The 11,540-nt window shown below is 42.1% G+C and overlaps 1 protein-coding gene across 1 annotated transcript; it reads right to left on the bottom strand.

Annotated features, from left to right (window-relative positions):
• Nucleotides 1-9,633: 9,633 nt before the first annotated feature.
• Nucleotides 9,634-10,590, bottom strand: LOC146806280 (olfactory receptor 56A1-like). The gene has a single exon (XM_085623929.1). It carries the CDS (start codon nucleotides 10,588-10,590, stop codon nucleotides 9,634-9,636), a length of 957 nt encoding a protein of 318 aa, XP_085480055.1.
• Nucleotides 10,591-11,540: the final 950 nt, after the last annotated feature.

Below are 11,540 nucleotides of genomic sequence, written 5' to 3'. Positions count from 1 at the left end.
GAAAATACTCCGGAGGACATCACAAGATTCCACAGCTCCGCGTGACACCAAAAACTAGGTAAGGTGCGCGCGCTGTAATTTAAACATGAAAGTGGCAGTTGGAGAGATCAGGTCTCAACGTAGGCCAAAAATCTAATTTAAAAGACAAGTGTCACCTGACTTTGCCATGCCATTAGCCACTGCCATGGAGAAGCTGGAAATTTTCCAAATCTTGTCAGCAATGCTCCGTATCACATCCACAGCTCTCCTTCATGTGAATTCTCCACGCTGAGAATGACCACAACAGTGCACCTTTTTAAAACCCAATCATTGAGAGAGGACACAACTGTAGAAATGTATACACACATTGTAGATCCATGTGGCATGTAAAAATCTTTTTAAGCACCTCTAAACCGCCTCCACATGTGAGACTTGTTGTGCGCTGTATCCAGAGTTGACTGTATGTAGAAAGTCATTCTTCAGGCACCTCCAAAGTAGCGCCAACACCTGGCATCATCCGAATTTGGCGCTAAACAGCAGTCCATGTGAATCTTGACGTTTGCTGCGCCAATGTAGCATGTAAACCAGTAGAAAATCATTTCCAAGACATAAACTGTCGATGCAGGTGCAGGACTTGTGGGTGTACACACAACCACATGGTACAGCACTCTGTTGTTGGGGCTGTCCGATGTACAGGACACTGGTGGGGCTGCAGAGAGTGCTGTATCAAATTCTTCTGTTGCTTGTGACATCTTGAGTTACTTCTTTAGATACGCTGTTTGAGATTTCTTCTTTTGGTTCCTTGGCCAACTTTAAGGGCGTGTAGGGCAGTGAGTAAGTCTCCAACTCTCGCTCGTCGCCAAAATATGTTGTGCCCTGTGGTAGAAATATACACTGGTAGCCGAGTAAAGTTCTTAAGTACCTTTATTCCAGTTGTACAGCAAGATGGTAGGTTGAAACATCAACTTGGTATGCTGGATAAACAGGTAGTAATGATGTAGGTTAGCCCAGTAGTCAGCCCTTGGTCCTATGCCACAGCAAACCCCACCAGGAGCAGCCTGCATGCTGCTCAGCCCATCTGTAACTGTCATACCTCACTCAGTCAGACTCCCAACATTCCACGCATCACAGCATTCTCAACATTCTACTCCAAACACACACTGTGGCTGAGCAGCAGGTGGACTGGTAAACTGCAAGATATGAAAGTACTATGCAGGGCATAACAAAGTCCAAGGCCCCCCCGAGCCCAGCTGGCTACCTGCATCTAGTGAGAGCCTGCATTGCCCCGCCCACAGGGAGCATCTAATAATACTGCTCCCCGCAGGCTGGAGCAATCTTTTCATCTTTTTCCCTGCCCTCTTCACTAAGGGCAGGGAAACAGATGAAAAGTCCTCTCCCAGCAGGAGGGAGCATTTCTCAAGCTCACTTGGTGTTTGCTACCGCTTGGCAGGATATTTGCAATTGCTTTCACCATGTGAAAGCAAACACAGTGGAACAGGGAAACCACTATGTCCCAGAGGAGGGCTCCACAGGACATAGTCTGAGCTGAACCTGGAGGATGGGGACTCCAGAGCAAATAATGTCTCACTGAGAGGGGCCGCTTGTCCCACCTCCCCCTTGCATATATGGCTATTACACGGGTAGATGGGCCGAAGAGTGTACCCATGACAATGCCCACATGTATATTGTTGCAAATGGAACCTTTGTATCTGAAGTTTATTCATTTAAGGTTTCCAGGTATGTGGGAGTGTTTGTATCAAAATCTTCAATAAAAATATGTTACATGCGCTGTCACCAATATCCATATTGCTACATCCTCAAGTAGGAAGTGATAGTTTTAACATTTTTTGATGTTTTTATTGTTAGCCCTGTGGTGTTTCAAGTCATATACTGAGTAAACATTGTCAATGGAGACTTTATATCAGTATAGGGTGTTCCATTGGATCTAGGGTATGTCATAATTTAGTCCAATCAGGTGGGTACATAAAACCCAATGTTGTTCCCTTTCTACATGATCTCTAGTCCAGGTCAGCACTCAACTTTCTCAATGACTGTCCAAGTGAGATCATTTTCAGAATGTTTCATCTCAATGAAATGCATTGTCAGATGTGTGGTTGTGCACTGGCAGTGGATATTGATGCAGTGTTTGCCTATCTTATTTTTTATTTTTCTAGAGGTCATTCCTATATATATTTTGTCACAAGGACACTTTACAAGGTACACCACATTATTTGAGTTACAGTTGGTGTGGCTTGTCTTTCCTAGGAAGTTCTCAAATCGAGGTCAATCATTTTTTTGGGAGTCATGTATCTGCATACAAAGTAGTTTCCACATGGGGAATTAGTTGTCATTGATCTGGTATGGCCCAAAACGTCCCAGAGGCCTGTGAGACTCTAGAAAGAAAAAAAAAGGTATTTCAAGTTAGATGCTACCACTATTGAGAATGCACCAGTGTTTTGTTACACTTTTTTGACCTCATTGGAGACATTGCTCTATGTGCTAATGAATATAAGATGTGAACAAGTGGGTTTAGTTGTTATCCATAAGTGCCTCTCAGTTGCTATTTTGAGATCTCTTATTAGCCTTTTAAATGATTTTTATTAGATAAATGCATTCAGCAAGTGTAGAATAAAAAGTTTGAGCAAAATCACAAATTGACAATATGTGTGACCTCGATCTGAAAATAAATTGGTGAATACTGCAACCCGTATAGCAGGGCACACGCTAGACAGTATCTTCTCAAACCATCCAGATTTACAGCTAGAAGACATCCTTCCTGTCAATTGGCCTGACCATATGGTGGTTGACTTCAGTATTAACTTACTAACTAGCAAACCTGCAGTTATCAACACAGTGTTTAGTATATATTGATTACTATTGGAACTCCAAAAGCACTTTAATCAAAATTACTTCTACTGCCTTAGTGAAAAAATAACTTTATGAATTCAAGCACCAGAAGGCTAGATAAGTCCCAGAGAGCATTTGCAGAACAGACGTCAACAAATGGAGCAATGAAATAGGGGTGTCATCAAACATAACTTTCACTTTAGCAACTTGAGCGGATAATGGGTGCCACTGGGTAGATTAGCTGTGGGTTAAAGGAACAACTGAACAACAAGGGATGAATGGGTGGATGAATGGATGAATGGATTGATGAATTGTGTTAAGGAAGGAAGGAATGTTGGATGGGTATAAAGATGGAAGAGCAGAAGTATGATGAAAGGTATGGATGTATGATCATGAACAGTGAGCTGCTCGCCAAACAATGAGAACATTGAAGATTTTTTTTATTTGACAGTATATTTTATTTATACCAGCATGATTCTCACCTACAGGAATGCAGTAGTATGTAAATAGATAAATATTTAGGGCATGAGTTTACATTCCTATCAATACCCATTGATGGGTAAAAGAAATATAATATCCCATTGCCCATTGCCCACTTGCACAGGAATTGACATCACTGAATTTTTCAGCACCTAGCTATGCTCCCCCACACTCCTCCTTGTCCAAGTTAGTGGAGGCCGATGTGCGGACATGACAAAGGCATGCTATAGCAAACCCATCTGTGCCCGTCCATGCCTGGATCACGCTCAGTGCCACACACCCTGATTCTTCCACCATCCTTCCCAGGAGCTACCTCAAATTGCTCAACCCATGGTGCCCTTGCACTCGCTGTTGCCGGACCATATTACACAGAGGAAAAAATAGCCTGCATCCATTGCTGCTTTGAATGCACCACCACACCCACCATGCCTATGCCACCGACACCCAAACACCATACACCCCAACACTAACAAACAAAAAAGCACTCCAGGACACATTTTCATGCATGAGTCTCAACAACGGATCACTTAGCAAAAGTGCAACTGAAATCTAATACATCCTGGGTACCAACATCCCAGACCTTCTCTTCCTTATGGAAACTGGTTGACCTCCGAATTGGAACCAAACATCGCTTTGGCCATCCCAACAGGATGCAAGATCGTATGTCAAGACCTCCAACACAGACCAGAAGAAGGAATCATGATAATATTCAACTGTACTACAACCACTGAGAACAATAACTCCTACGTGGAGCACCTACACTTCAAACTACAAATCACAGCATCCGACACCCTGAGCAAAACCCTCATCTACCAACCACCGGGACCATGAGCCAATTCCACCAACAACATTTCTGACCTTGTCACCCCACTTGCCATCATCTCAAATAACTGCATCCTATTTGAAGATTTCAGCTACCTCCTTGAAGATAGGACCAACACCACTGTACTCCTCAAATGCCTAGAAATTATGGGATTGACACAACATGTCATCAAACCCACACATTCTGCTGGAAACACTCTCTACTTTGCCTTTACCACTTTCAACAAAATTGAAATCACTGTAACCAAGCCTCTCACCGGCACTGACCATGCCATTATGCAATTCCAAATCAGCATCCCTCGCCAAACAAAACTAGCCACCACAAGCCTGGGCAGATAGAGCTGGAGCAGCATCTCAGAATCCAACTGGCTCAATACCCTGTGCTGAACCAGTCAAAACCTACTGACAACCTCAACCTCAACAGTGACATCAAATATCTTGACAAATGTATCACAACATGTACTGACTCCCTGGCACCTCATAAACACAACACATAGATAAGGACATGAAAGCAGGCCGGATTGTTTACTGATGGACGCCGCACAACAAAACAACACTGCAAACAATTGGAAAGAAAATGGAGAATGTACCACCATGATAAAGACACAGGGACATCCAGAGCAGCCCTGAGATGCTGCCACCATCAAGTCAAAGAAACTAAGAAGAAGGACATAGCAGAAAGCATGTACAACCGCTCCAATAGCAGAAAAGAAATCTTTGAAATCATCAAAGACTTCACCTCACCAGCTTCCACAACAGACAGCCTCAACCCCTGACTGCCTGGTAAACAGTCATCATGGAAGAAAGAACCAGCCAGCATTGTGAGAACATTCACTCAGGGTTTCCTATGGACACCTGTATCCAATAAATTTAGAATATGGGCCACTCCTTATCAGCAAGGTCCTTAAATGCATCCTGAACAACCCCATCACCTCTGTGATGTTGCGGAATGCCTGGAAACAAGCACGGGTCAATGCGGTTCTAATGAAAATGTTGTCATACCCTACTCAACTAGCAGACTACGATTGGATCTCCCTTCTACTCTACCAAGCCAATGTCATGGGGAATACCATCAACAAGCAACTCACTCACTACCTCACCGCACACCAGCTCCTAGACACCATGCAATCCGGGATCTGTCCCAACCACAGTGCCAAGAATGCCCTTGTTGCTGCCAGAGTAGCTTCAGGCTATTCCCTGATGTGGTGATATTGCAGCCCTAATACTGCTCAACCTATCAGACCCTTCAACACCATCTCCTGTTCCACCCTGATAAGCATACTACATGATCTACGCATTCAGGGACCTGTCCTCAACTGGATCTGCTCCTTCCTCACAGGAAGAACCCAAAATGTCAACCTGCCACCCTGCAAGTAGGAGGCAATAGACCTCATATGCAGAATCACCCAAGGAGTCTTCCCTCAGCCCAACATTTTTCAACATCTATATTACCCCGCTGGCAGTCCTCATCAGATCACACAACATCAACATAATCTTCTACACAGATGACACCCAACTGATACTCTCCTTGTCTGACGAGACCCCAACAGCAAAAAACAACTTTGCCACCTGAATGACTGTAGCAATCACTTTGATCAAATCTAGCTGCCACAAATTCAACACAGACAAAACTGAAGTGATGATCTTCACAAGAAAAGCCTCGGCCTGGGACTCCACCAGATGGGCAACACGTCTTGGCTCCACCCCCACCCCCACCACCCATGCCAGAAGTATGTAATTCAGCGCCAAGATACCCTTGGGCATACGTGCACTTTACACATACACATTAAGCTTTTTGGTCACCTGGGGCCTTTTGCAACATAGTGCCCCATCATGTCCAAGACTACAAAATGTGTTTATTTCCATTGTTTCACCCTATGGCACTTTGGTATCACAGAAGGGGACACAGAGGCTTACCTGGTCCTTTCTCTAAAAGAGATTGTGCTTGAACAAAAGCTGTGTTGCTTGGGATCCTGTACAGTTGTTCCCTCATTTGCATGGAGCATGTCCCCATGCAAATGAGGGAGCACATTTGTCTAAGTGCCCACACTGTATTACAGAGTGGACACTGGCACAAAAAAGTTGTAGTAGAGACATTGAATCTGCACCACATATAGGGCCAACTAGACTATGGGGTTGTGCTACCCCATGTGCAATGCAAAGTGTCAAGATGCACCACAAAGTGCAGGAACCAGGAGAGATCAATCTTCTATCATTTGTAAATGGTATTTTGCACTGAACGTTTACCCTAACCCTGTGTCCAAATACTTTTTCTACCCTAAAATAGGGAGGATCAATTGCCACCATGACATGGTGGTCCAGTGGCACACAGAATGCCAGGTAAGGGTCTTCACAATTGTTCTCCCATCTCTAAATGGGTGTGGAAGGGAGCACTGAGTTAGGAGGAGCAGTTGAATCACAAGTTCATGGTAAATCACCCATTCTACCAAAATTTAAATCCCCCATCAGTCTTTAGGTTTCTTCAGGTAAAGTCATATAAACATGTTGCCACCACCAGTGTGCCCAAAAAATCATGAGCATGAATGGAGTGAATGAAAACACTGAGCAAATAAATGAAGAAATAACATACAGTTTTTCTTTTAGAAAATGAAAAAATATCCTCAAAATAAAACCTTTAAAGTTATTCATAGTGTAGATTGCAAATGTTTGGGCCATGTATGTTTCCTACTGATTAGTGTCAAAGAAAGGGATGTTTTTAGACTAGAAAAGAGAATGACGTAAATGTGATATTCAATTTAATTTTATTAGCCAGTATTCCTAGCCTCTTCTTGTATTTTCTATATCTTTAGATAAACTAGGTACTGCTGTTTTTGTATGTTTTGAACATAAATATTACTACAATGTACAACAATGCTATCTTTTTTAACAATATTTACTAGATGTTACTGTGTTCAAATCCTTGTCTCAATAAAATCTAAAAACCCCAAAATGTCTTGCTAACATATGCCATTGTTTGTGAACTATATTCAAACACAAACACAGCCTAGAATTTTACAATGGCTTACTGTTTTTGTACGCAGGTGAAATCCCTCTTCAATGACATTTTGTAAAGAATGAATACTAGTTTTATTAAAGCTTATAATGACTTTGGACTGGATTTATTTGCCTGAGAATTGTAATAGCATTAACGATTTATGAACAATGAACGGCTCCAGTTTTAATCTCATTCTGATATCTTTTCTGCACTTTTGAAAAATACAGCCAAGCTTTTAAGAAACCCTAGACCCTTAGGCAATTTACCAATGTGTGATTGGGAATTTGACTTATTGTACCCCCCAGACTACCTATGTATTACATGAGGATGGTGCATTCTGGGTGACAAACTGTCCTCTGTGAGATTACAAGGTCATTTGTTGTATTAATGAGTTCGAAAATTCCTTTCAACTTGGATATGCACACATGAGAAATCCACAATACATATTTTAGAGGCTATATTCAAATCAATGCCTAGTATAATGCAGAGACTGTATATATACAACTTTAAAAATTAACACAATAGTGGCAATTAAAACAATTAAAAAGCACATCATTAAAAAGAAATGCCACTTTCTGATGGGATTTCAGTAATACATAGCACCAAATGATGTCACATGTCTTTGTTAAAAAAAAAAATCTTTCTTCTAGCTACTAGTTAACCTAACTTAGCTTCAAATGTGCCTTTTTGAGTTTCTCTAGGTGTCATCCTACTTGCTTACTTCAGCTGAACAACAGGCTTGTTGTTTTAGTTAGCTTCTTTGCTTTGAGAAAATTGCTCTCTGCCTCAGTTATGGTGTTACTGAGTTGATAAAGCCCGGCTGGGTCCGAGGAGCCAATGGGCTTTGGAATGGAAGCTCTCTTCTCAGCTTTCATGATCTTCTAGACTATCAGGAAGCTGGATATTTATCTCTGTCTAATACATGTCTATTCCAGACTTAAATAAACTTTTCTCATTATTTTGAAAAGAGCAGGTCACATGAGGAATGATGTAAAATGCTAGAATTTACATATGAAGTCTGTTTCCCCTTCATTATATTTTATCACACATTATAAATCATATTTTTGAACTACCAAACTGTAATAAAGCAGAGTTTACATGTTGTGCAAATGGAGCAAAGACGATATTGCCAAAGGATGTTGTTTTGTAACTTATTTTCCAAGACAAGGGTCCTAAAGACAATGGGCCTAATTACGATGTCGGTTAGAAAGCCTCTAAATATGATGGGATTACACTCCTATTGCTGAATTAAAATGTAGGAGGTCAGAGTTTGAACCGGCCGTGAAAACCTACTCCGTTCTGACATGCTCAAGGAGCCCATCGGCCAGTCAGAATGGGCTCATAATCCCTTAAGGAAGGCATTCAAGATTATGATGTCGGTTTCGACAGCCTTTCCATGTCGGCCTTTCCGACATGGATAGGCTGTAGAAAAATGACTTAGAGGGCCCTGCAGGGCCCCCTCTTCCCTGGCCCTCAGGTTGTGGCCATGGGGGGCACCTAGGGTTCCCCTCTGAAAATCCCTGCACTGGGTGGCCGGCACCGTGAGGGAGGGATTTTAGCAAACTCCCATTTCTTAAGGGGAGCTTGTGCTGGGAGCAGTTTCCGCCTGCCACACATGCTCCTGTAGAGTAATGGGAGTATGCAAATGTACTATGTGCAGTCACATTCTAATTTGGTGTGCGGAACCGGTGACCTATGTTTGGGCGGTTCACACACCGAGAAGGTATCGGTCAGAAGCAACTCCAACCAACATTATAATGAGGCCCAATATCTTTGACAATGCTGGAAATCCTGAATATATGGTGAACACTTCTCAATTTTCTCCTTAAAATGTTAACATTGACTATAGAGAAAACAAGCCTGGCTAAACTATTCAAGAAGCAAGACATAGAACTGTTGCAAAACCCGAAGTGCTGCTGTCAACAGAAAGCAGATCTTTGTGGCAAGTCTAGAGCTGCTTGGTTTGTGGAGCAATTGAAGTATGATTACCAGCAAAATACTGAACCAGCAAATAGAGTATAAGTCCTGGTGATACTTGCCATTGCATGGTCAACTATAATATTGTTGAGAAGGGAAAGGCATCTTTCAAATGGAGTAAAAAATATAAACACAGATTGCTTGGTAATCTCAAAGCAATACTTTGGGTACATCCAATAGTCAAACGCGCTATGATAGGAAACAGAGTATGTAGCTGGATGGCACAAAAGATGAATAATCATTCAATATTTGAAATAGGCAGTGAGATGATTATCCATCACTTACACAACTCATCAGGCTTCACCACCAATTATCTTTCTATATAGTGGGTGCCAGTTTATGTATGTACAACTAAACTGATGTATTTGAATATTCTTTGAACATTCAAACTGAAACATAGATAAACTGGTTGCTTCATTTATGACATCTCAAATGGCATCACTGATGACATCATCCAGTAGACAAGAGACACTAGAAGACACTTGCGATATCACAGAACATCTCATACTGCGAGTGAAACTGTCATTATTTGACTATATGCAGACACACTGTTGTCTTGATTTTGCTACCAGTTTTTTCATTGCCTGACGGATATCTTGGGTCCTGATGCCGTACACCAGTGGGTTCAAAGCTGGAAAGATAATGTACCGCAGCATGGCAAGCAGAATTTGGACTGAGCGCTGAATTATCTTAACCCTGCTTGCTATAGATGCAATGACAACAAGGCAATAAACAACACCTGTCACAATGATGTGAGAGCTGCAAGTGCTGAAGGCCTTGTATGCTGACTCAGATGACCCCAGCCTCAACACTGCATTGATTATCATGGTATAAGAGAAAGTCAATATCATTGTGAGAATGCCCAAAACTAAGCAGGCCACAACCAAAGCATATGTGTAGTTCAAACTAGTGTTGCCACATGCAATCTCTGCCAGAGCTAGACTCTCACAGAAGCAGTGGGACACAGTGTTCCCAGAACAGAACTGCAACCTCTTAACTAGGAAAGGGAACGGCAGATAGATAATAACAGTACCTACAAGCAGCAAGGTGATTGATTGCAGCGCCCATTGGTTGGTGATGATGGAGGAGTATCGTAATGGCTCGCAAATTGCAATGTAGCGATCATAAGCCAGAAACATTAAAATTGATGATTCCATCCCTTGGCAAAAGTATGCCAAGAACGTTTGGCTATAGCAGCTAGTTGAACTAATGGCCACTTGCCTAAACCACAGGATGGTCAGAGTTTTAGGTGAAATTGAGAAGGAGAGGATCAGATCCACTTTGGCAAGCACACAGAGGAAGAAGTACATTGGGTGGTGGAGACTTGATGATAAGTAGATAGTTGCTATGAGAGTGATGTTAGCTAGGACAGTAAAAATGAGCAGAAGAGCCAATGGGATGGAAAGCCAGTGTTGCCAGCTCTGTATGCCTGGGAAGCAGATCAGCTCAAATTCAGAGACAGCTGTGGAGTTGATGTTTGTTTTGTCCATGAAGGAGTAGAATTATTAATTTTCGTCCTAGAAGAAAATAGGAAGAATACATTCATTAGTATACTAGCAACAGCACTACAGAACCTTTTGACACACAGTTTGATGATACTGGGATATCTCTGGATGACACAACAATGAGACTGGTACAGTGACTGCAACAAAGCAGAATTCCCATGACTTGCACAACTATTTACCTTACAATTAATATTCAATTGCACCTTATAGAGAGGTAGACGGGTGATTGGTGCATGAACTGAGCCACTTGCAAGCATGAAAATCAGTTCTAAAATGGCTTGATGGCTCTGCTGTCTTCTGTACACACACCTTTTTGGGGGCATTTGAAAATGACAAAGACTCATACCTGTTTCAGGGTCACAATAAAACGCACAGAGGACAAGACATTGTGATCGATCCGTGTGTGCATTGCTCTTTCATTTACAACATTTCACTCTGCTGCATTATAAACTGCAAAACTCCTGCTGTAAGTCTAATTCATTTCAAAGTAGGATTAGCAGAGCAGCATGCCTCTATCATGGGCTTGGATTTTAATTTCACACAGAGCTACAAACTAAACCATCTGCCTCTTTTACAGTGGTGTATTGGGGTATGTGATATGTCATGGAGTTAGGATTCATCCATGACCTGCCATTATGTCTTGCCGGTGTATGACTGTGATGTGCCTCTTGAGGCAGTCGTGTGGCCATTACTACTGTGCATAGTTATGTAGTGTCAGCATGTGTGTGTTCTGCTTTCTTTGGGCAATTCTGGGGAACATGACCAGATATGCAGATTGCTGATGACACTTTTATTTCAGTGAACTGTCCTCATGCCCAATAATGGAGATTGATGTTGTTGATGCTCCAATAAAGGAAATACAGGGCTGATATGCCAGATTGGGGCTGTCTGAGTCTTCATGGTACCTACTCTGTAAAAGACTAAACCCAAGGACC

This window comes from Triturus cristatus, chromosome 8 (genome assembly GCF_964204655.1).
Source record: "Triturus cristatus chromosome 8, aTriCri1.1, whole genome shotgun sequence".
NCBI classification, from domain to species: Eukaryota; Metazoa; Chordata; class Amphibia; order Caudata; family Salamandridae; genus Triturus; species Triturus cristatus.
The sequence above is the reverse complement of the archived record's forward strand: the minus strand, read 5'-3'. Positions and strand labels throughout refer to the sequence as shown.